The sequence below is a fragment of the Citrus sinensis genome, chromosome 9 (genome assembly GCF_022201045.2).
Source record: "Citrus sinensis cultivar Valencia sweet orange chromosome 9, DVS_A1.0, whole genome shotgun sequence".
Lineage (NCBI taxonomy): Eukaryota > Viridiplantae > Streptophyta > Magnoliopsida > Sapindales > Rutaceae > Citrus > Citrus sinensis.
Genome location: NC_068564.1, coordinates 28,846,738 through 28,871,555, shown reverse-complemented (window position 1 = coordinate 28,871,555; position 24,818 = coordinate 28,846,738). Strand labels below are relative to the sequence as shown.

The following is a 24,818-nucleotide window of genomic DNA, read 5'->3' as shown; positions in this document are numbered from 1 at the left end:
TTCCTAAGCATAATCTCTAGAACAAAAGAAGTATCCATTATCCAACACCAGATACAACACAATACAGGGCCCTTAATTGTAAATCCCTAAATAAAAATATAATTATTCAATCAGTATGCTTCAATTTCACAACAATATCCCAGAAATTCACCTGGCCATGAAAGGTACTGGCTGATCAGATGAATATGGGAGTTAATACAATGAGAATCAACAGTCCACTAAATGTAAAAAGAAAATACAGAGATTATTTTTCTCCATCTGGAGATTAAAAATGCTAAGTAGGTGAGAAGATTTGGACATCTACTCTGTCCAATTTGCTTCATCTTTTGAAGCTCTCACTTCTGTCTCTTGTATATCTTTGCCAAGAATGATTTTAGCACGGCTTGAACTTCCTTAGTAGGATGAGCTTCAATGGATTTTGTCAGCTTTTCGTAACTCTCTTTCTCATACTCCACAAATGCGCCCTGCAAGGTAACCCCATAACACGACCATCAATTAAAAGAATAAAAGACGGGTTCTAAATATAATGCGTGATCGAATAGCAGAAGTTATTTGCTTATCATATAATAAATTTTAAGTTTTGTGCTTATCATATAACAAATTTTAAGTTTTTATGCACATTTGAAAAGAAATTCCGGTCCTGCATATGCAAAGAAGAAAGGAAAAATCAAACGACAAACCTCAAGATCAAGAGTTTTATAAAGCTCTTTCACTTTTGCAACGCAGGCTGGATCTACCTTTCCATAGTTCTCCTGGGAGACAAAATAATATAAGGAAAACTTGTTCAAATGTAAACACCAGAACATGGACAAATATAGGAAAAATGGGTATTCTTGCTTACATGGACCAATTTCTTTTGTTCCTCGTTACAAAGTTCCAGAGCTTTTACAACCAACCAAGAACACTTGTAATCTTCAATATCAGTTCCAACCTAATAATCCAGAAAACAATAAGCTCTGATATTTTTTGAAAAATCAAGTAAACATATGCATTCAAGCACATTACAAAGGCCGTATAAGGACAATACCTTGCCAATAACTTCAGGAGAACCAAAACAATCCAGAAAATCATCCTACAGAAAACATCAAGTCTTTAGTAACTCTTCCTGTTGAACCTCAAAATCAGGAAAAGAATGGAGATATTTCTCATTGATTGTTGAGGAGTCACGTGGAAAAAAAATACAGATTTAGTTATGAGAAATTAACTTTTGAGCTACAGTTGCAAATTGCAATTTTCCAAGACTACTTTCCACTGCCTATATTTTCTAGGTAATCAATTCAAGAAAATGGTATTTCCACACAATTTATGGGGGATCAAACTTTAGAACCAGGATTTCTATAAGAAAATAATGATTACCTGTACTTGAAAATAGATACCCATTTGAACTAAGATGTCCTTGACCTCAACATGTTTGTCAAGATTCTCACCTGCCATAAGTAATGCACAAGCAACCTGGAAGCATAGAGAGATCAGAAGCAATATAATACTGAAGCATATTCACTACATCCTGAGAAAGCAAAAGCATTAAAATGCATATATTTATATATAAATAAGCACAATTCTCGTAGATGAGTTGGGAGATTTGTTGAAAGTGCAAGTGAAAGAGTGAGAGCGCAACAACCCGAAATTATGACAGGAAGATCAGAAGTCTATAAACAAGAAGTTTCAGTTGTGATCAAATGAGAAGAGATATCATCAAAGTTTACACGATATCAAATCAACAAGTTTACCCAAGAGAGACTTCAGTCGAGAGCTCTTAAAGGAGATTTGGGCAAGTGGAAAAAGCATAAATCAATCCAAGCAAAAGAAATAACGCAAGCATAAAACAAGGAGATTAACTTACTGGAAGGTAAAATGAATAGTAAGCAGTTTTGTACTGAACAATGCGACGATGACTGCAAGGAAGCACCGACGTAAAATATGTTAAAATACAAAAAAGGATATCAATGTGATTTGGAGTTAAACCATACAAAAATCATCTCAAAATTCTAGCTTACAGTGGCAATGAGTACTTCGATAGATCTTTCTCTCCTTCGATTGTGGTAATTAAGTCTATCATTTGTCCTGAAGCTGTTTGAAATTCCACCTAGATAAACAAGTTTCATATCAATTAAAGGTACATAGTTAAAATGAAACTATTCGGTCCTGCTATATAGTTTATTCAAAGACAATCCTACCTCATTAAATAAATCCAACAGGTCCACGTAATAAGGCTTGTCTCTAAAATGATTCTTGAGAATTCTGGAGATATGGTTGCGTAGTAAGACACCATCATTTGCAGCAATCATACCAACCTGAGACAAAAGTCAACAGAAGATCAAATTTTTGCAACAATCAAAACACACAAACTTTAGCTAAAACGTTCTGAAGTTCCCAACATCTTTAACAGCAAAAGCCATTTGTATGCTTTTGCAGTACTCCTTAAATTCCAAGTACGAGCTCTCACCTTGGGGACTCTGAACCAGCAAGGTTGACCACGGCGTGTATGAGAGCCATCCATGATATCATCAAGAACAAGAAAATATGCTTGAAGCTGCAGAGATCATCATAAAACAGGTTTACAATTTCAGTGTAACAAAGGAAAGGACAGCTGGTAATTATCCTGATTAACAAATTCAGGGTCAATCTAGAACACAAGAATCCACAAACAACCATACCCATTCGATGCACCAGCCTAGTGCAGATGAGAGAAAGAATTCATCATCTGTTAGTTCTTTTCCTTCTTTCAGTAACCTGTAGCTGTCAACAACAGATAGCCCTCGGTTCAGCTTTCCTGCCAAGAATACAATCGGTAATGATGGTTAAATTAAGTGAAGTTTTCATATTTTCTATTCAAACAAAGGAAGTTCCTCTTTCTTGGAAGAGGATGTCCAACATGCCCAGCACAAGCAAACAAAACAGAAGCTTCCTTAAATGTACAAGATATATAACATTTTTATCTAACCTCCAGGTACATTGTAATCCAGCATCTGCAACAAAAAAGTACAGAGACACAATCAGGACTTGCAAATCTTCATAAGCTACTAAGTAAGGCAGAATATTGTAGACAAATTTAGCATACAAAGTGTTTAGAACTCCAGATTCAATAAAGTTTAAAGATGCACGAGTTTATTTGTGAGAGAATGAGCAGTACTTAAGCCCAACATATTTTTTTTTTTCCAAATATAAGGCTTAGACTGGATTGTTAACATACAAATGATACATGATTTCTATGTGCCCAGCAATATGGCAAGAACACAGCTCTTCCTTCCACACAACTGAACCACCTTAAATCATTCAGTGTATGATGAAAGTTACAAAAGCAATTCAAAATATGACTTTAGTCACCAAACTCATTTGACTAATTATTAGTAATATGAACTCAAAGACAACCAGTTCTTTATGTGACTCTGAAGCCATCCAATTTAGGTTTCATACACCAAGTTGATGAATTTCTACCTAACTGAATGTAGGCCTGTGATTTTATCCCAACAAATTTTACAGACCCGTCTCATACTAATTTAGAATCACCCCCTATGTTGACAGTGAATCTTCTATCATATCTTGTGAATATAAATTAATCAAGTTTCCCATCTCCAAAGAATCACTTTTCCTTTAACTACTATTTGAATAGTTCAACCAACCACTTTCCCCCTTAACTTTTACTCACCCATCAATTTTCAATTTTCAAAATGACACCTTCACTACGCAGCAGTCAAACAAGACTTTCAATTGTAATCTTGGTGCTTTATTTTGAAATTCACATCTAGTAAACGACTTATTTTTGTCTTTTTAGTACTGCCCACTGCTTCTCAGATTAAATGGAAAATAGCCAGAATTTTCAATCCAATTTTGACCACACAATTAATTGCAACATTCAGTCATCAAATACCACAAGATTCAACCAATCTCACTACCCAAATTTCAAATGAAATGTACTATCAACAATCTTTCCATTACTCCACTTAATCCAACTTCAATCCAGATCCAGTTAACACACGGATGCCGAATCATACAATTCCGAGTCTGAGTTCTCAAATGAAAATAAACAATACAAAACGTAGTGAGATTAGTCCACAAGTCTACACAAAATATGAACATTTTATTGCACCAAAACAGCTCCTAATCTTTTTTTCTTTTCCGGAAAAGAAACCACCAATACTTAACCTCAACAATCAGAAATCCAACAAAACAGCAGCAAACAAACAAACCCATCAAGCCAACAAATTCAAGAACACAAAACAGCCGTATATAGAAAGCAGCAATCGAGAAAACACAAGCGGATCCATCAAAGGAGAAGAAAGAAATGGTTAAAGGGAATTACACGATCAACCCATTGGCGAGAATCGTGATCGAACTCAAATGCAGGATCATTCAGCAGCTCTTGTTTCAAAACGCCATACACCTCAATGAATCTTGACTTCAGATCACTCATTTTTTACCTTCCGCTTTTGCGACCCACCACCAAAAAAAAAGTAAGAAAAAAAAGAGAGAAACAGAATGAAAGAAAGCAAAATACAGAGAAGAGAGAGAGAGAGAGAGAGTTTGTTTGTGAGAGACTGACTGGCCGTTGCTGTTAGTTCAGTTGTTTTATAGGAGACCCAGAACAGGCGCTAAGCAGCCATTTTTTTTTTTGTTTTTCCTATTTTCTTCTTTTTCTTTTATTTTGAAAAATAAATGGATACGGCGGCTGTGATTATGTTTTTCTGTTAATTCTTTGTGGCCCAATTATGGGTAGCCGCTCAATTATTGCTATTAATTAATATTTACGTTAAGGTAGAAATTTGGGGCTGCTATAACAGAATTATTAAAGAAAGATCTTATCAATTTCTGATTATAAATTTCCGTAAAATTTTAATTATAACATATTAGTGAATCAAATATTTATATATGCGTGTATTTTCTAAAATTATAAGGATAAAAATGATTTATAGATAATTGTGTCTCGATATGCATATGGTAAGTTATTGGACACGCGACATAATTATATAATTCTGTGGATAATACCGAAATCATGAATAAATTCCGTAATGGCATGTTAAGTGCCGCATATAATAATAATTATATTGATACGTCATATTAGTTTATAGAAACCAAATTAATACTTAATATTTATTTTCATTTATATGCATATGGTAAGTTATTGGACACGCCACATAATTATATAATTATGTGTGGATAATACCGAAATCATGGATAAATTCTATAATGGCATGGCATGTCAAGTGCCGCATATAGTAATAATTATATTGATACATCATATTAGTTTATACAAACTAAATTAATACTTAATATTTATTTTCATTTATATGCATATGGTAAGTTATTGGACACGCAACATAATCATATAATTCTATGTGGATAATAATGAAATCATGGATAAATTCCGTAATGGCATGTTAAGTGCCGCATATAGTAATAATTATATTAATATGTCATATTAGTTTATACAAACCAAATTAATACTTAATATTTATTTTCATTTATATGCATATGGTAAGTTATTGGACACGCGACATAATCATATAATTCTATGTGGATAATACCGAAATCATGGATAAATTCTGTAATGGCGTGTTAAGTGCCGCATATAGTAATAATTATATTGATACATCATATTAGTTTATACAAACCAAATTAATACTTAATATTTATTTTCATTTATATGCATATGGTAAGTTATTGGACACGCGACATAATCATATAATTCTATGTGGATAATACCGAAATCATGGATAAATTCCGTAATGGCGTGTTAAGTGTTGCGTATAGTAATAATTATATTGATACATCATATTAGTTTATACAAACTAAATTAATACTTAATATTTATTTTCATTTATATGCATATGGTAAGTTATTGGACACGCGACATAATCATATAATTCTATGTGGATAATACCGAAATCATGGATAAATTCTGTAATGGCATGTTAAGTGCCACGTATGATAATAATTATATTGATATGTCATATTAGTTTATACAAACCAAATTACTACTTAATATTTATTTTCATTTATATTGAGTTTAAAGAAAATGATTTAATGTTTACTTTCTTTAGTACGACAAAGATTTGTTTGTGGATCTTTAGTGTGGTGACAGATCAAAATTATTGATTCTTCGTATTATTTAAGTGTAGACTATACTTGACAGATCAAAATTCAGGTCGTTATAATAGAATTATAAATATTAATTGTAATATATTAGTATATCAAATATTTATATATGTGTGTGTATATTTTTTAAAATTATAAGGGCAAAAATAATTTATGGACAATTATGCCATTATATGCATATGGTAAGTTATTGGACACGAGGCATATTTATATAATTCTACATGGATAATACCGAAATCATGAATAAATTTTGTAATGACATATTAAGTGCCGCGTATAGTAATAATTATATTGATATGTCATATTAATTTATACAAACTAAATTAATACTTAATATTTATTTTCATTTATATTGATTTTAAAGAAAATGATTTAATATTTACTTTCTTCAGTACGACAAAGATTTGTTTGTGGATCTTCAGAGTTATGACAGATCAAAATGATTGATTCTTTATATTATTTAAGTGTAGACTATACTTGACCATTTGCTCTATGACTTACACTTACTCGATCGACGTTCTATTAAATAATGGATTAAAGTTTGGTTGGCAGTAAGTCTTGAAAATACATTTAACAATTTTTTTTTTTTTGGAAAAAGAAAACAATTAATGGAATATTTGTTTAAAGAGCACCATTTTTCCCAACGAAATACTATAAAATAAATACAAAAAGATTCTTTCATCAGTACTTCAAATATTCCCAAACATAACTTTATTACGCAACTAGAAAACAAAATAAAGGATTTAATTTAGACAGCTAGATATTTTGCTTTTATTTGTTTTTTTTCTTTTTTAAGAAATTTTTTATGAACGACATTGGGGTAGGGTTGGTAATTTAAGGGCTTGGGTCGGGCTTTGCCAAGCCCAGGACCAGACCCATATAATGTTAAATAAGTTCAGGTCCTCTCAAAGCCCATCCAAGTTGGGCGGGCTTTGGACGGGTCAGGCCTTGACGGGCCTGGGCTTTTACGAATTTTTAAATTTTTTTTAAATAAAACTATAAATTTTCAAAACATAATTATCCAATACATAATACTACAATAGGCTAAAAACTTAAATATAATTCTCTAATACATAATTAGCCAACACAAAATATAAAAATACTAACAATACAAGTAACGTACATAACATACAAATCAACCACTAATATAAAAAAAACTAATAGAGATTTACTGATTTAGGAATTTTGACATTTTGTGACAAAACCTTTGCCCGATTTTTTTATTGTTTTGTTTAATTTTTTTTCAATTTTATAATATATTATATATATTTTTAATATATATATATATATATATATATAAAGCCCTTACCCATAATATATAATATATATATTATATTATTTATTATAAAGTCTGGGCTTAAGCCCATGCTTTTCATTTAGGCCATTGACTGAGCCTATATGTTATGAGCTTTATTAATTATGAGCCCTTACCCATACTGTCAAGCCACGGGCCGGGCCGACGCGGGCCTGGGTCTGCCCGGACTTTTCTGTCAACCCTAATTGGGGATGTAAAATTTGACAGAAAGGGATATTGATACTATATTATAATAAAAATATAAAAACGTATGAATCGAAACAACAAATGCAATATAATTACGGGGTCCCGCCTATGTTGCAACAATTGTACGTTTTTATCTTTTTTTGAGTGTACATATGTATTTGAGATTTTCTGATACACAATACCAAGTATTTTCTGCATTATTTGGGTTCAAGTACATTTATTTCACGAATATATTTCACATATAAATAAAAAAAATTAAAAATCATGTACAAATTGTTGGGTATACAAATTTTGTGTGTACATATGTATTTGAGATTTACTCCGATTTATCATAAATAATATCGGATATTTCTATCTCTGTTTTTTTTCCCCAAAAAGAAAAGAAATTCAAACACAATTCCCCTGGACACATATATATGATAATATGTGTGTATGATGGTATAATTTTCGAGTTACTGGTGAGCTCCATGTACAAGCAATAAACTCACTCAAGTAACCGTGCGAGCAAAATATATAAAAATCACAAAAACAGTGAAACCAAATTCAATAAAAACAAGAAAAAAAAAATTCTCAGATTCTCAATTTGTCTTCTAGCTTTTTCATCTCTCCAATTCTTGTTTACAGAGGGGACAACAAGACAGGATCCTGAGCCATTGATCCACACATTTGAGATGAAACATATGTGAACATGGCAGCTTCCTCACTTCCTCCTTTTCTTTATACTTTGCAAGGCATATACAGCACTCCTGTTAATCAAACATACAGTAAATTTGAAATAAGCAAAACCCAGAAAAAGAAAATCATTAGCCCTAGCTATGAGCATATATTTCAAGTTTTAATTCCACTTGTACATAAATGGTATTGGTTTTTCTTGTTGAATCAGTTGATTATAGACCGTTCGTTTTCTAAGTTCACAACTTGCTTCACAAGAAATGTTTTTGATGAATTTCAAGTGAATTTTTGACAATTTCTCCCTAACAAGATTTGATTTCTTTTGTTGGGTCAACTAGAGATTATACTGAATCGGCTTGTTTACTTTTATGTTTGATAACTTCTCCTGCAAGAAATGTTTTCAGCAAATGTTAAAGACGGCTTTTGGTGAATTTATGCAAGCTTTCTTAGCTAGTAAAGATCATGTGCCTTACAGGATCTTCATTTGCAGGAGCTGAATTGCCAGCCTCCAAATTGCTATCAACTCGTTTGTATCTCCAGCTGGGAAGCCTGGAAATTTGATCATCAGAAGCTCCCTTATCGGCAGCGCCCATGTTCATGTTGTAGCCAAGGACACTGCTAATGAGTGGCACGCAACAACATAGAAGCAGAAACAACAGGAATGGGAAAGAGTAGCTGAGAGCATTCCAGGCAAGCAGAGAGATGCAGAGCACGTGAAGATTTGGAGCTCGTTGAAAGGATCCAAATCGCGAATCGAATACCCAAACGTTACCCATCACGAACCATATTGCAAAGAACAGCTCCAGTGATGTCCGGCATTTGTTCATCAAATGTGAGAACCTGTATACAACCAGCAAGTTATATGAAGATTTGCTGCGACAAATGCAAGCAAGTAATTGTAAAGTGATACTGATACACTTAGCCGCGCGCTTATGTTTAATAGACAATTAATGTTTCGTGTTAAAGAAGTAGTAAATTTAAAATCACACCACCTCAATCCAAGGATGCAATTAGGAATTTAGTTCATTATATGGGCAAGTTCAAACTTAATTTAATTAGTTTTTTCAAGAACTATTTATATATAAAAAAAATATTCAAAAGGGGCAATTTGTAAAAATTTAAAATTATAAGGGGTCATAAGGAAATTATCAAAATTGCAAGGGTACCTGGAATCTTCACTGCTCCTCTGCTGTTCAACATCAGGGAGGCTGAACCCATCGACCTGGGAAGCATAAAGTTGGCGGTAGCGGCCGTAGAGCAGCAGCAGGCTGAGGAGACAGCCAATATCATAACCCACAATCCAAATCCTCATAGGCCAAATAGGGCTCTCCTTCTTTGAAATAGACAAAGTGAAGGTTATGATGCTTATTTGAACGAGCAAAGCCAGCAGCTCCAGAGCCATCCATGTGCTGGAATTGAAAGGATTAGACCCAAGATCAGATCTTGATCCATTCTGGTAGTGAAACACTCTTCTCAAGAAATTAAACCACCTTGCCCTTGATATTCTCATGGCTGTTCTTATCAAGAACGAGGGAGCACCAGCCCGAGCAGCAGGCCTGTTTCGAGCCATTCGATCCTCTGTAGCTGGAGGACTTGATGAGTATGGAACTGTTGTAGATGAATTGCACAACGAATCCGATGGGAAAGAGTATCTGGTATTCATATTCAAACTGTGTGGCCTAATTTGTATGACTATTCTAATGTTACTAGCATGAATTTTTCAACACATGTAACTTGTCACAAAACTTTCATGCTTCCATGATAATAACAAAGAATTCAATGAACAAAAAGGAAAAAAGAAAAAAAAATACCAATAAGGCTTTCTCCAAGTCTTGAAACCCCAGAAACCAGAATCAATCAAGATTTACACACATGAGACCTGAAACTGAAGATGATATTTAAGATGAGGGAGTTGTGGTTGAGGAGAAAACAATAAGTTGGGTGTTTAATTTTCAGATGGTGACCAAGAATCAACTGCTGAGAGATATTGCTTGCTTGCTTTGATTCCAAGGGAATATGAAGCTGAAAGGTTAGTTAATTTGTTTGGAGGGAAGAAGCTAACTGTTGGCCTAACTTGTAACTTCTCTTTGGTTTTTGATTCTGAAATAAGCAAAGCCAAAAGCTGATGTAGCAGCGGCGGCAGCAACTCAACTGCTTCTTCAAGTTCAAATCTCTGATAAAAGCAAAAGATATTTTTTTTTAATATTTATATTAAAATCAATTTGACCAATTACTAATTAGTCTTTAATTGGATAAGAGGCAAAGTGAGTATTTTGACAGTAATTATACTATGAATATATGTATTTAAAATATTTGAATTATGGCGGGTACAGTAAGATTATACGGTAGTGGGTTGGCCACCTAATTCAACCAGCAGCTTCTACTATGCTGGGGACTTCGGGTAGCCATGCCCCCCCCCCCCCTCCCCCCCCACCTCTTTAGTATTGTTTTTGCACAATAATGTGCCGTTGGCCACATATTTTTCTGAAGTTACTCATGCAATAACATTTGTCCATGCATGGAAGTTGACATGATCAATTACTTTTATATCAAATCGTTTAAAAATCTGTGATAAATGTGACTTTAGGGGAAAAAGCTAAAGGTATGTTTATAACAATTCAATACAAACCTCAATACCAACACGTTACTTTTAAAATTGTCAATTTCGTTGGTTAGTAATAAATAAAATGTCCACATTATACAACATTATTACGCAATTAGATTACTGGGTTTCAAGCTACGAGTATTAGTTTTCTACCCACCAACCACATCCCCTCACCTGTTCATAATCTATCAAACTTTTCTTCTTCTTCTTCTTCTTCTTCTTCTTCTTCTTTTTCGGCTCTTACAGAAAAATACAAGAGGAATGTACAAAAGGCAGGTTTGACAAGTACTCGACTCACTTAAAACAAAATTTTATACAGCAGCCGTCAAATTGATCATTTTGGCTCATAAAGATTATTAATTAAAAAGGTAAAATTGGTTTTTTTTTTCCGACTGATTGCTCGTTATAAATACCTTTATTTACATTTTAAGTGATTTAATTGTATTATCTCACCAACCACTCAATTAATGACACATCATTTAGAATAATTTTTTGAGATAAAAAATTTGAGATGTGTAGCATTACTCTTATTAGATATTATAAACATTTCTAAAGTGTCCCGAAACAAATACTTAATCGGCTCTTCCTTCAAACAACGAACGACGCGTCTATTAAATAAATAATTTGGTCAATCACCGGAAGCAAACACATCAGTTAATTAAGCATTAAGTAAAAAGATTGTCAACTATGAACTTCATTTTTAATTTCACTGAAATCTCAATTGAGTATGAACCCAAACGTAGCTTACCCACAAAGCCGACCATTAGAATAAATTAATGGATTAAAAAATAAAGTGATAACTTAAGCCCGATCTTCCTTCTTTGACATAAATTTGACCCAACGAGCCAATAGCTCGCCGCAATGTGTCCAATTCTAGATCCTTTTGCATTGTTTTGGAAAGTAGTCTAATCGAAAAAAATTGATACGAAAGTAACAAATGCGAACTTTGGCATATTTGTACTCAATCATGTAGGTGGCTGCGTGTCGCAAAGCCTTATCTTTAGCTGAGTTCGTAAGAAGACAAAAGGGGGCTTGGCTCTCACACACAATCAAAGCACGCAACAAGAAGCTTCAATCAAAGCAATGTGAAGTTATTGTTTTGTATGGGTAGTAGGGCCTAGAAGGCTAGAATAATACACTGTCTCTTACCTATCTATGTGGCGTAGAGGCATACCTTCATTAAATACTTGAGTTACGATTAGCAGAATATTCGTTTGCTGTCTCTAACAAAGCACTAATAGCCTTAGCCTTAGGGAAAAAAGAAAAAAAAAAGCACTAATAAAATAGTAAATCAAAAGAAAATTAGGATTTGCATCTTGATTTTTTTAAAAGGAAAATTTTATAATGTTATAATAAAAATTACGGTATCAATGCCGTGATAGATATAAATATTATAAACTACACATAAAATTAATAAATGTAAAATAAAATCAGTAAATTCGTGCAAGATTATTAATTGTTTAAAAAATTAACATTTTTTCTTTATAATTTTAGTGAAAAATATTATTCACTTACAAAAATATTTCTCTAATTAAACAAAAAAAATCACTCGTTAATTAAACAAAAAAAATTGTACTAAAAAAAGTGGAATAAATTTTATTGAATTGGTTTAATCATAAACTCCACATTTATTCTAGGACATTTGTATAACTTTTCCCATTTCCTATAATAAAATATATTTATTACACAAGTTAATTAAGTGCAAAATCATTCAAAAAAAGGTTAATTAAGTGCAATTATTTATCTTGATGTGGATCAAGCAAAAACAAAATAAAAAACATTCTTATATTACTAACAAATATATGATATATCAATAAAATTAGATCTAATTTTGAGTCTTATGCATACTCCATGTAGTTTCAAACTTTTTATGTGTACTTAGAGACCATTTAAGATTTTTGTTGAGGATTTGAAGAAAGATGCAAAATAACCTTATCTTACAACAACTATGGAAGATATTAAAATAATTTTTTTTTTCAAAATTTGATTTTGAAAATAAATTTCATCCTTAATAAAACATCAAATATATTACATAAATGCAAAACTAGCATTATTCAATTTAAATTAAAAAACACTAAATATATAAGGCAATAAACATTATAATGAGTTTTTATTTTACAATTGTGAACTTTTTTTTTTTCAGTAACTCCTATATTAATTTACTTATTTTACCTTTTATTCATAAGTTTTAGGTATAATTTACAAAATTTATATTTTATTATGCACTTAATATTAATTTACTCACTTTATATTATAAATGCAAGTTTTCGTTTTATTTACCAGTAATACATCAATTCACTAATTTTATAGTAATTTACTTGTTTTATCTTCCTTTTACGAGTCTTGTATTCCATTTCTAAAATTTATGTTTTATTTTACAGTTAGTGTTGATTTACTAGTTTTATATTATATTTGCAAGTTTTTGTTTTGTTTACCACTAATACATTAATTTATTAGTTGTATACTAATTTACTTGTTTTACCTTCTATTTACAAGTTTTATGTTTCATTTCCAAAATTTATGTTTTATTTTGCACTTAATGTTGATTTACTAGTCTTATATTATATTTGTAAGTTTTTGTTTTATTTACCAGTAATACATTAACTTACTAATTTTATAGTAATTTACTTGTTTTACCTTCTATTTACAAGTCTTTTGTTTCACTTCGAAAATTTATATTTTATTTTACAGTTAATATTGATTTACTAGTTTTTAAGTTATATTTGCAACTTTTTATTTTGTTTACTAGTAATACATTAATTTACTAGTTTATATTGATTTACTTGTTATATCTTCCATTTACAAATCTTATGTTTAATTTCTAAATTGTATTTTTTTATTTTGCACTTAATGTTGATTTATAAGTTTTATGTTATATTTGCAAGTTTTTGTTTTATTTACTAATAATATATGAATTTACCAGTTTTATATTAATTTACTCGTTTTACCTTTCATTTACAATTTTTATGTTTAATTTATAAAATTTATGTTTTATTTTATAGTTAATATTAATTTATAAGTTTTATGTTAAATTTACAAGTTTTATGTTTAATTTACATACTTTATGTTTAATTACGGTATTGATGTCTTAATTTTCATCACGGCATTATACAACAATAAAAAGAAAATTTGGTTTTTGGATTAAATTATTATTTAACTTGACATTAATCAATTTAGAGTAACTTTATTAAAACCTTACTCATTATTCTTATCCATTGATAAATATATAAATTTAATAAAACATCAGGGAAGCTTCTATATAATTGTTAAAATATCAAGGATGTTTTTTGACCAATTTTGAAATAGAGGATATGTTTGTACTCGGATCACACGCATTAAGAGGTCAATGAAATAATATTTTTCATAAATATATTGAAGAAAATTCATAATTAATCATTCTTGTCAAGAATTGAGCAAACGTGTTAAATGAATTGGCTCAGCAGTAGAAGAGCACAATTTTATTAAAATTAATGTCACGATATCTCGGAGTGTTGGTATGACCAACCAGCCAGCATAGGCCACAGTAGATTGTAAATGAGCAGTGTCTTTATTTGGCTAAGTCATCTCTAGACACAAGATTAAATTAATGTGTAGAATGGTAATTTTTGTAGAACACACTTTGAGGGAGTTCTTATAGTTATGTGATTTTGTAAATGCACCTTAGAATTTAAGATAACATCAAAATCAACCCTGTTTGAGATAATTCTTTTTATTTTAAAGGGTTTTGTTTTTGGAAAAAAAGATTATTAGTTGGGTACATAAGTATTGATTGTTCACATCATTATCTCTATCTATATTCATTTCTGTCTTATACGCTTTTTGTTTTTTTTTTTTTTGGAGAAAGGATGGGGTGCTATTTTTATAAAAATTGGGGGCCGACAGACATAATCAATCTTTGGGGGAGTCTCGCATCGTGGCCCAATTAGTACTCCGACCTAGACTTATCCAGTTTACCCAAATCCAAGTTACTTTACTCCAAATCCGACATCTAGTAACCCGGATCCGATTTTTCACACCGCACTCCGACCTCCTTATATCCGAAATTTCAAGTGAATTCTCTCTCTCTCTCTCTCTCTATCTCTCGAACCTCGATCGAACAAAGAATTGGATCGGTCAAAATCAAGGTGATAACCCTGATTCTTCTGATTTTATGTCATTTGTTTTCGTAACTACAATTTTATATTAATCTTTATTATAATTTATTGATTCGCTTCCAATATTACGGCTGGTAGGTATAGGAATAGAGTTTAGGGTTATTGAATTCTAGGGTTTCTGGTTCATGCTAATTTTGTGATTTTTGCTAGTTTATTCGCAATTTATGAGTGATTTTTATTTTTCGGTTCTATAGGTAATCTAGAGATTGTAATTGGAACGACATGACGACGGCAGCTCGACCCACATGGGCTCCCGCAAAAGGTGGTAATGAGCAAGGCGGTACTCGAATTTTCGGGCCGTCGCAGAAGTACTCATCGAGGGACCTTGCAGCTCATACAAATTTGAAGCCTAGGTGAGTAACTTTCAGTTCGCTGAAACCGTTTGTTTCAATTCTGTATTTTGCCCTGTAAGATTAGATTCTAGAATTTCATATGCTGTATCAGTTGTATTTTTTTCCTTTTTTTTTTTTTAATTTCGGGGTGTTTTTTGAGACATGAATTTCAGTTCCTAAGTAATGCATGTGTATTCAAAGAGAAGTTCTTGACATGGGAAATTGAAGTGAGTTAAAAAGATTTTACAGATGCAAAGAGGGTTTTTTTTTTTCATTTTCGGTTTTATGTGAAACTGAAGAGAAGTTAAAATTGTTTTAGCTACTACCGCTAATATGTCGTACTTCTGAGGAGAATAGGCCATGTGTGATATCAGTAGAAAATGTTCAACTTGCTTGTTAAACTTTAGCTATGTGGTGGGATCCTAATGTCCTGGTTTATATGTTTCTTTGTTGTACTGTGTGACATGTGTGAACCCCGTTTCTTATTGTTATGTTGTATTTTCAGAAAAGAAGGACAAGATACCAAAGATGAATTACAGAAAAGGAACCTCCGGCATGAGCTAGAAGAGCGTGAACGGAGACATTTCTCATCTAAGGATAAGTCCTACAATGGTAAAACTATGTTACCAATGTCCATTATTTTGCCAATATCTTTTAGTGTTATTGGATTTCCACTTTTTCCTCCAAAAAGAGACGTATCCTTATTTTAATCAATATTTCATTGTTGCAGATGACAGAGATCGTCGGAAGAGTAGCCATCTTTTGTTGGAAGGTGAATATACCAGCTTGCCTGACTCTTTATCAAATAAATGATGCATTTAGTGTTTTGCTAACTGTATAGCCTGTTTTGTAGGGACAAAGAGGGATATTGAGGACCGTGCTGCTCCACGTAGCATAGATGCTGATGATTCTGATGTCGAAGTCAAAAGTGATGATGAGAGGTTGGTTCTCTCACCAATAATTCTTTCTTTCTTTCTTTTTCTCTTCTATAAATTTGGCCTGATTGTTCAAATCATCTTAGATGTTTATACAAGCAAAAAAGTTTCTAAATGAACATATGATGGTTGCAATTTTTATTTAATTTAGTATTCATGTGGTTATAGGAGTTAGTATTTGGAATAATCTCACTTGAAGCATTTTACTTTATTTTCGTATATCCAGTGATGATGATGACGACGATGATGAGGATGACACTGAAGCACTTTTGGCTGAGCTTGAACTAATAAAGAAGGAAAGAGCGGAGGAGAAGCTCCGGAAGGTGAGATTTAATCTGTTATGGAGTTTATAGCCCCTTTGGATACAGTTTGAATTATTTTATGTTTTTGAAAATTTTTAAAATGGATATTGCGACTTTGATTGTTGAAGGCTGTGAGTTGGGTTTACAAGCTACTTAAGTCAGTTTGGAGATTCTATATTATGCCCTTTTCTTTTGGGATAAGTTTTTTTCAACTCTATCCAGTGCTGAACAAAGTACACACAGATCTTTTTCATTTTTCTGTAACTTTTCTCAGATTATGCTCGTTTGTCATCATTTTTTTTTAAAAAAAAAATTTATGCAAGCTGTTAAATTGTTGCTCCATACCTGTAGAGTCTAGTATTTATGACCCACAACTGCTGATGGTTTGATTTTCAGATTGCACTAGTATAACAAATGCACTCCATGCATCTGCAGGAAAAAGAACAGTGGGAAGAAGAGGCTAAAGCCAAGGAATCAGAGCTTCTTGTAGGAAATCCATTGCTGAATAATCCAACATCCTTTAATGTGAAAAGAAGGTTCGTTTCTTGAATGATCTAATTCTTCTATTCCTTTCTATAAGCAAGTCATGGAATTTTGATGCATTTTTAAAGGCCCATCATCTCATGCCTTTCATTACCTCAGGTGGGATGACGATGTGGTTTTCAAGAACCAAGCCCGTGGTGAAACCAAGACTCCCAAGCGCTTCATCAATGACACTATCAGGAATGACTTCCACAGGAAATTCTTACAGAAATACATGAAGTAGCTTCGCTAAAGTAATTCTGAGGTGAAGGGCCAAGTTTTACTGCTTCAATCAAAGAAAAAGACCTTGGTTTAAATCCTTGTTTGTATTAGTCATTGACTCTGGGTTTGAATTTGAGGGCTACCATGTAGTAAGAGCCAAACATCTGCAGCAATATATGAGAATATGAAGCTGAAATTGTTTTCAATGAGTTGACTGATTACTGAAACACTGTTAACACTTATGGTGATTAAGTGCTAGTTAACATTTGGGCTATTGTAAAGATTTTTATCTTTTTCCATGTCTATTTGATAATGCCTCCCAAATCACCTTGTTGAATTGATGTATATTTAAAATATGTTATTTTAAAAGTGCTGATCCAACTATCTTATCATAAATTCAGGTCTTAGGCAAGCAACTTGAAATTAAGTGCTAATTGGATTTGGGAAGGCATGGAAGGCTTCAACTGGAAGGGCCTTGGCAAAATTCATTGCTTATGTTACGCGTTATGCAGCTTTCTAGTCTGCCCACGTTCTTCACATGAAGGATTGAACTAATGAGCTAGTGAAGCAACGCTCTTTTTCGTCCATTTCTTTACCCAATCCTCTTCTAACCCATGCGAGCAGCGTACAAACCTTAAGACCTCCTATTTTTCAACAAACGAAGCAACAATATAAATTGAATAGTGAAAGAATCACACATTGCATTTTCCAAGCATAGACTTCACAAATTTCTACGAAGATAATCTACAATTTTGAACACACTGCTGATAATCAGGACAAACACTTTTCCCACCAATTTCTAACAAACCACAACAACCCCCCCCCCCCCCCCCCCCCACCGGCCCCGCGCCAACCCAAAAAAAAAAAAAGAGGATTTACTTAAGAATTACAACTGATACATTGCCTAAGCACATCATGCGAGATGCAAGAAGCATTGTCAAGAGACCGGATCGTATGCTTCTTCAGCCACTATATCCATAAACTGTAATTCTGTCCCTCCAGCTCAAACTAATTTACATAATGCTCCACATGGCTGCAAACAATGAAGTCATAGCTGAGTAAAGGAAACCACTCCTCAGACTGCATTCTCCTAGTCCTCCTTCTTTGGTTCTTCTAGAACGAATTCAACATACAAATCCTTTAGTGCAATGACAACTGTAGTTATCAGTGGGCCCATAATTGCTCCCTGCAATGAGATCACCAATAACCAGCAGCTATATCATTTCAAATCAAGCAATTCATCAAGAGCTGCATGAAATGTATTTATGATAGCTATTGCAGAATGTACGTAGAAAATTTAACTATTACTTCTCAAGCAAGTTCAGTTCACTATATTTGATATAATGATACTAAAATGTAAGGTAATCTTTCTAGTATGTATGTTAATTTGCTATCACTGCTAGCCCTGAAAAATATATATTTGACACTTACACAGCTTTAACTAGCTAATCTTCCATATAGAATTCCACGATTATAATCAGTATTGAAGCACTACACAAGAAACTAGTCATAGCGAATGTTTGGCACATAATAAATCGAGGAATAACAAGAACATATCCAATAAGAGTAATTGAAAAATCTACTAATTCTGAATTCAACCCTAATAATCATATATACGTAGTAAGAAAATGAGGTTTCCAGATCATTGATTAAGAAAAAAAGTCAGCAGATTAGTACTTTGAAAGAACAAATTGGGCACAAAATCAAAATAAATAAAGTAACAGAAATTATAAATTATAAATTACCTCCAATGCAGATGGGAATAATGTCATTCCACCAATAATGCTGAGCCCTGTAAGGTAAGGACTGTAACCAGGTATGTCCTCCTGAATTTCACATGTACCATAATCCAGAAGCACGAGATGAATAACGGACAAGCTGATGGCTACTATGTACCTACTCTCCAGCAGCAGCTGCACGGCAGCTGGAATTGTTGCAAACCAAAATGGAAAGATTGGGAACAGTGCGCTGATGAATGCGAGGGTGGTTGACATGTACAGGAAGTGTATTTTAAAGAATCTAAATAGTAGCCATGTCAGACATCCCTGAAAAAATGCAATTTCAACCGTAGCCAAAAGAACGCCAGAAATAGCATTATCAATAACTTCCACGCATCTGATCCTCGCTGGCTTAGATATTGGAAGCATACACATCACTTGTTCTGTTACCCCACCAGATTCTGAGGTGATAAGATAGTATAAAACCCACAAGAAAATCATTAACTGAGATACAAAATTGAAAACCTCTGCCGCTCCAGATATTATCAAATACCCAGTGGAGAGCATGAGCTTTGCACTGCTCCCTAAAACAGATGCGCTGCCAGAAAATACACGTTGTGACACATTAATTCCTTGGTAAGCAAACTCCTTTGCCTTCTGAACTAAATCCTCTCGGGTAATCACCAACTCTCTAAAAATAGCATCAACTTCTGTGTAGATTTGCTTCCATTCTCGTTTGGTAACCCTATTTCTTAAACTCATTAGTTTCTGAGTGTATGGAGAGAGGCTAGTTAAAGCTTTGGACTGCTCTGAAGAACCAGCAGGTGGCGCTATCACAAAATGCTTAATCCCAGTCACAAATTCTGTCATATTATACTGCATTGCTAAACTATCCACCTGCTCAGACACTGTCTCATAAAATGTGGTAGTGTACCTATCAACCATTCCAGGCACATCATTCTCTTCCATCCACTTTTTAACACCCAATCTCTCTGCATAATTACTTTCTTCAACATGAGATTTGATCGAGATCACAGCATCTTTTCCCTCAACGCCAATCTTGTAAGAAAAGAATATTATCCCAGCCAAAAACACCACCATCATACCGACAATCAACCCAATAGCCACAATGGTTTCCAACCTTTTCAATATGCGACGTGTGAAATATGAGCTGAATGGAGTACGCCCAAAACTTTTACTCCTAAACGACGAAACAGCTGACATCGTTGAATCAACATTTGTAGTACTAAACAAAAATCCCAAAGCAAGAATCACCAATGACCCAACAGCACCGATTGTCTCATACGCAATTACAAAGACAGCAAAAGACACCAGCCACCTTACTAACTTCGAAAAACCACTTCGACTATGCCTTGGACCATTGTTTTTCAATTTTTTAAGAAAAACCTTGAAGAAAACTTCCTTAATATCAACAAGAGTACCCACAAAAACCTTAAATATAGCAACAGGAACAGCGAGTACAGTCTCAGTGAGGCCAAGTTGCAAAGGCTCACTCCAAAATGCAACAAGGGCTTGTTGAATACCTCTTAACGGAATTGACAACAGAATTGCCCATTGGATCGGCCTAATATAATCTTGCAATAGCTTGAATATAAAGTAAAGAATGAAGAGAGTGAAAGCCAGACCAGCATGAGCCAGGGCTATGTACAAAGCCAGCCTCACCTGAGGATCACCAGAACATGTGGTTTTCTGACCTGGGGCCGTAGAGTTAGCCTGAGAAGGAGGCGGCGCGTGTGATTCCGGTAGTGGCGCCTGGGAATTAGACGTTGCTGAAGGCTTGCGAATTGACGCTGATCTGAACATATCTTGCCACGGAGGAGTTGTGGAACTCGATTTCTTATCTGGGTCGTCTGAAAATGGGACTAACTCCATGCCAAATGAGATAAAGTTATGATCTTTGCCACGAAAAAGTAAAAAAAAAAAAAAAGAATTTTTAGAGAGAAAAAATAAGTCTTCTTATAAAATAATTATTTATCGTTATTTTTGGCAAAGGACCAATCCTTAGATGCCACAATGTAGCAATAAATAAACAAGTAATAGACCGAACACGAAGAGAAGTAACTGACAGAAATGATGAGTTGCTAAGATAAGAAAGTGGTGTATATTTGTATGTGGGTTTGTGTCAGTGAGTTATTATTTTTGACCAAAATTGAGGTTTGATCTGAATTTGAATGAATTGATAAGGGTGGTGTTTTGTTTGTGGGGAATGTGGGTAGCATGCCAAACTAGTAATTCATCAACCTTTATATCGGTAGCTTTCAACGACTTTGTCAATCAATGCCTTGCCATCAGTTAAATTCTTAATCATTGCGATGTAATTTCATAGATAGTAATTGTGATTTTTTATGGTTAACTATGATATATTGACAGATCAACGCAAAATTTGTAAATCGTTGTCAAGTAGACAAGTACCCTCAAATTAATTTTAATGTATGGATGGATTTCTCAACATTGTAAAAACTAAAAATAGATTTCTATTTTTTAAGACTCCTATTTTAGTTCATTTCGGAGAAAAATTGAAATTCATTTATAAATTCATAAAAGGTCTACCAGTATAATCAAAGTAAAATTAAATATATGAGGGTCCAAGTGTGTGTGTGTGTGTGTTTTCAATTAGATTTTGTTATTGTTGTTGACGTTCACATGAGAAAATGAAAGGTAATGGAGAATAATTAATGAGATCGCATATTGCTTTCCCACTTTTTTCTCATTTTTATTAGCTTCATTATATGAATGTTACTGTTTCCATTTTTCATCACGTTGTCATTGTATAATTTTGAATTTATTATTCTTCCCATCGTCGGCAGCGACTATCAGAAACTTCCAGATTCTGACAGCCTTTGCATGGCCAACTACAAGTAATTTAAACCGTGGGATGTTAAACTATGCCACGTGGCGGACACCCAATTGTACGACCCAGTAGAGAGAAGATGTAAACATCCATGGCTGCGGCAAATATTGGGTATTTCACACAGACAGTGCTCTAAATCCACAAACACATTTGCTAACGTTTAATGATTCTAACTGCACGTATGATGAAGATCACATCTTTGTGCAAATAAACTACTACCTGATTATGAATTTTTCTTAGCGCTAGAATCGATAAATCTAGGTGATCGATTTCCTTGAACAAAAAGAAAGTTGAAGGCACATGACTGATAGCCATACTCGTGGCAAAAAAAAGCGGAGTCTCCAGTGATTGAAAAGGCTTTGAGCAACATTTCTCATAACAGAAGGATCGGAACCTATTCCTTTTAGATAAGGCATTCCTATGACGGTGACATCTTTGCAATGTCAAGAGGTCCAAGTTATAAAATGACGAGTTGTGCTGCTACAGCACTTCATCATAAGCTCCTTCAACAAATATTCTATGACTACTTGATATGCCCTCTCTTGTATCTTGACATTCATAATTGACCATTTTATCTCTAATCTTGAAATGCAATGCTCTCCGCACAGAAAAATTTCTTCAAACCTTTCAACCCAGATCCTCTACCCTTGCCCACAACAAAGTTGGATAATGTCCAGAGACATACTGAATTTGCTGTATAATATGTCTTCCCACTCCGTTGTATCTTTGTTTAGATCATCATATCATGCATGCCTCTGAGAGCCCTCACTGCAAGAGACGAGCAGCTGTGCTTAATTTCCCATGAATCAATTCCGAATTTCTATGTCCATCAATCTCTCTGCAATCGAATGCCTATTGCATGAACAGAGACCAGCAAGCATCATCTGACAGAAGCTTCAGGTTAAAATATTCACCAGGCCCCATTTTTAATGTAATTTCTCTGCTACGTGTGGTCATGATATTTTACTTCCGGGCGCTCCAGCCACATACGGGAACTTTGGGGAATCCCACCTTTGATCCCTCCAAGCATCATCTAGCACAAGTAAGAATTTTCTTTCGCCAAGCAATTCTTTAGTTTAATTATCTGCACTGAATTTAAATCGTGTAGATCAGCACAAGACAAAAGTGTGTGATAGACTCAAGAATGGCCCTCGAGAGTCGAGATCCTGAAAACAACGAAGTCATCAGAAGCACAAAGCCATGCCGGCCGTACTCCGCCGAATTTAATTACCTGCACTGAATTTATAATTTTAAATTTTCATTAGAACCGAGAAAAAGCAAACGGAGCCGCCGTACTCCGCCGCAGCATCATCTCATATAAACTCACGAATGATATAAAAATGATTAGAAATTGATGCTCTTTGTAATGGATGAACTCATTTAGTCGAAAATTTTGATTTTTTTTTTTCATATCTGTGGAAGTTAAAAATTTTTAAAATTTTTTTACCTCAACGACAATATAATGAGCCTGTCTGTCGGTCAGCGAGTCCAATGGCACCAGCGGTGAGATTGCACGTGCTACGGCGGTGGCGAGAGCGGTCCGGCAACTGTTAATTTATATTTCTATGTTTCATATTAAATAAAAAAAATCATTTATTAAGTTTTTTAAATCATTATTTAAATTTAATTAATATAAAACTATTTATAATATCAAATTGATAAAATAGAATTATAGTAACAATTTGATGACATTAAAGAAGTTAAAAAGTTGAAGCATTAATATTGGAAGCTTTGGTTTCCAACTAGGATTAGGAGTTTGAATTCTTCACTCCTTGACATCAAATTTAAATTCTACATTATGATATATATTAAATTTTAATAAAAATTAAATTTTTATATATTTTATTCAACTAAATAATGAAAATAAAAAAATGAATTTAAATTATTTTTCTCTTCTCCATCCTCTCCTTCCAACTAAAGATGGCTAATGAGCCGGACATGCACGGTATGGCACGAGTATGTTTCGGTAGGGCACGCGGCACGGCACGGCACGACACGACACGCACGTGAACCACGTTGGACCTATAATTTTAGACACGCATGCCTTAAAAGTACGGTACCATTAGAGATGAATTAAAGCATGGCATGCGAAAAGACACTTAATAAGACGCGACTCGTGGACTAAAGTATATGAAAGTAACATTTTTTAATGAAAAGTAAATAAAAAATGTTATGATTTTACAAATAACTTGAAATTAAAAATTTTAATATTTTTTTTAGCATAGGCTTTTAAAAATTAATTTAAGTCCTAGTTTAAATAAATATTCTAATTTTTTTATGCTTATAATTTATTAAATGAATAAATAAATATCATGATTTTATAAATGATAAATAAAAAATTGTACGACATTAATATTTCATTTATGAAATCATAACTTAGTTAATAGTTAATGGAGATATGTTTCATTTGTGAATGAAGTATTTTTCATATTTATAAATAAAAAAATAAAATTAAGAACAAATTATTTTTATGATAAATTAAAATTATATTTTCATTTAATAGAGTTCAAGTGCAATTATAATATTAGTGGTTCAAATAAAATTAGGTGTAATTATTATTCTACAATTATAATTTTATTTTTCATTAATTATTAATATAATTTATGAATTTATTATTATTATTATTACGTTGATGGACTTAAAAAGCACACCAAATACGTGAGCTTAAATATAATACATCAGACACGTAGATTTTTTTAAGCACACTAGACATGTGAGCTTAAGAAAAAAAAAATTAATGAGCTTTTTTTTAGCACGGCAGCATGAGTGGACTCGTGCCATAGACCGTGCCGGGCCTTATTAAAAAGAAAAAAATGGGCACGGCATGGCCCGTCGTCCTTCATTACTCCCAACCAAACACTTGTTAGAAAATATCTTACGTAAAAAT

General features: G+C 33.2%; 4 protein-coding genes across 4 annotated transcripts; 1 reads left to right on the top strand and 3 right to left on the bottom strand.

Annotated features, from left to right (window-relative positions):
- Positions 1 to 52: 52 nt before the first annotated feature.
- On the bottom strand, positions 53 to 4,592 carry LOC102615408 (farnesyl pyrophosphate synthase). Its single transcript, XM_006474762.4, has 12 exons — positions 4,304 to 4,592; positions 2,945 to 2,969; positions 2,658 to 2,773; positions 2,447 to 2,533; positions 2,178 to 2,294; positions 1,998 to 2,086; positions 1,844 to 1,895; positions 1,357 to 1,452; positions 1,028 to 1,072; positions 842 to 931; positions 681 to 752; positions 53 to 464 (listed from the first exon to the last, which is right to left on the bottom strand). The coding sequence occupies exons 1-12, from the start codon at positions 4,412 to 4,414 to the stop codon at positions 336 to 338; spliced, it is 1,029 nt and encodes a 342-aa protein (XP_006474825.1). The 5' UTR covers positions 4,415 to 4,592; the 3' UTR covers positions 53 to 335.
- A 3,267-nt stretch (positions 4,593 to 7,859) lies between these two features.
- On the bottom strand, positions 7,860 to 10,662 carry LOC102615711 (E3 ubiquitin-protein ligase At1g12760). The gene is made up of 3 exons (XM_006474763.4): positions 9,436 to 10,662; positions 8,743 to 9,109; positions 7,860 to 8,343 (listed from the first exon to the last, which is right to left on the bottom strand). The coding sequence occupies exons 1-3, from the start codon at positions 9,930 to 9,932 to the stop codon at positions 8,197 to 8,199; spliced, it is 1,011 nt and encodes a 336-aa protein (XP_006474826.1). The 5' UTR covers positions 9,933 to 10,662; the 3' UTR covers positions 7,860 to 8,196.
- A 4,167-nt stretch (positions 10,663 to 14,829) lies between these two features.
- LOC102616006 (uncharacterized) lies at positions 14,830 to 17,615 on the top strand. The gene is made up of 8 exons (XM_006474764.4): positions 14,830 to 14,998; positions 15,223 to 15,381; positions 15,866 to 15,972; positions 16,091 to 16,132; positions 16,214 to 16,301; positions 16,522 to 16,618; positions 17,033 to 17,133; positions 17,240 to 17,615. Exons 2-8 carry the CDS (start codon positions 15,251 to 15,253, stop codon positions 17,361 to 17,363), a joined length of 690 nt encoding a protein of 229 aa, XP_006474827.1. The 5' UTR covers positions 14,830 to 14,998; positions 15,223 to 15,250; the 3' UTR covers positions 17,364 to 17,615.
- Positions 17,616 to 18,017: 402 nt separating this feature from the next.
- Positions 18,018 to 21,296, bottom strand: LOC102616282 (uncharacterized). Its single transcript, XM_006474765.4, has 2 exons — positions 19,087 to 21,296; positions 18,018 to 18,527 (listed from the first exon to the last, which is right to left on the bottom strand). Exons 1-2 carry the CDS (start codon positions 20,950 to 20,952, stop codon positions 18,432 to 18,434), a joined length of 1,962 nt encoding a protein of 653 aa, XP_006474828.1. The 5' UTR covers positions 20,953 to 21,296; the 3' UTR covers positions 18,018 to 18,431.
- Positions 21,297 to 24,818: the final 3,522 nt, after the last annotated feature.

Coding starts and splice junctions, on each gene's coding strand:
- LOC102615408 (XM_006474762.4), bottom strand. CDS start 4,414: ATGAGTGATCTGAAGTCAAGATTCATTGAGGTGTATGGCGTTTTGAAA. Junction 932..1,027: donor CTCCTGAAGTTATTGGCAAG/GTATTGTCCTTA, acceptor CTGGATTATTAG/GTTGGAACTGATATTGAAGA. Junction 465..680: donor ATAAAACTCTTGATCTTGAG/GTTTGTCGTTTG, acceptor GTTACCTTGCAG/GGCGCATTTGTGGAGTATGA.
- LOC102615711 (XM_006474763.4), bottom strand. CDS start 9,932: ATGAATACCAGATACTCTTTCCCATCGGATTCGTTGTGCAATTCATCT. Junction 9,110..9,435: donor AGGAGCAGTGAAGATTCCAG/GTACCCTTGCAA, acceptor GGTTGTATACAG/GTTCTCACATTTGATGAACA. Junction 8,344..8,742: donor CTCCTGCAAATGAAGATCCT/GTAAGGCACATG, acceptor TTTGATTAACAG/GAGTGCTGTATATGCCTTGC.
- LOC102616006 (XM_006474764.4), top strand. CDS start 15,251: ATGACGACGGCAGCTCGACCCACATGGGCTCCCGCAAAAGGTGGTAAT. Junction 15,382..15,865: donor CATACAAATTTGAAGCCTAG/GTGAGTAACTTT, acceptor TTGTATTTTCAG/AAAAGAAGGACAAGATACCA. Junction 16,302..16,521: donor GTCAAAAGTGATGATGAGAG/GTTGGTTCTCTC, acceptor TCGTATATCCAG/TGATGATGATGACGACGATG.
- LOC102616282 (XM_006474765.4), bottom strand. CDS start 20,952: ATGGAGTTAGTCCCATTTTCAGACGACCCAGATAAGAAATCGAGTTCC. Junction 18,528..19,086: donor TATTCCCATCTGCATTGGAG/GTAATTTATAAT, acceptor ATCTCATTGCAG/GGAGCAATTATGGGCCCACT.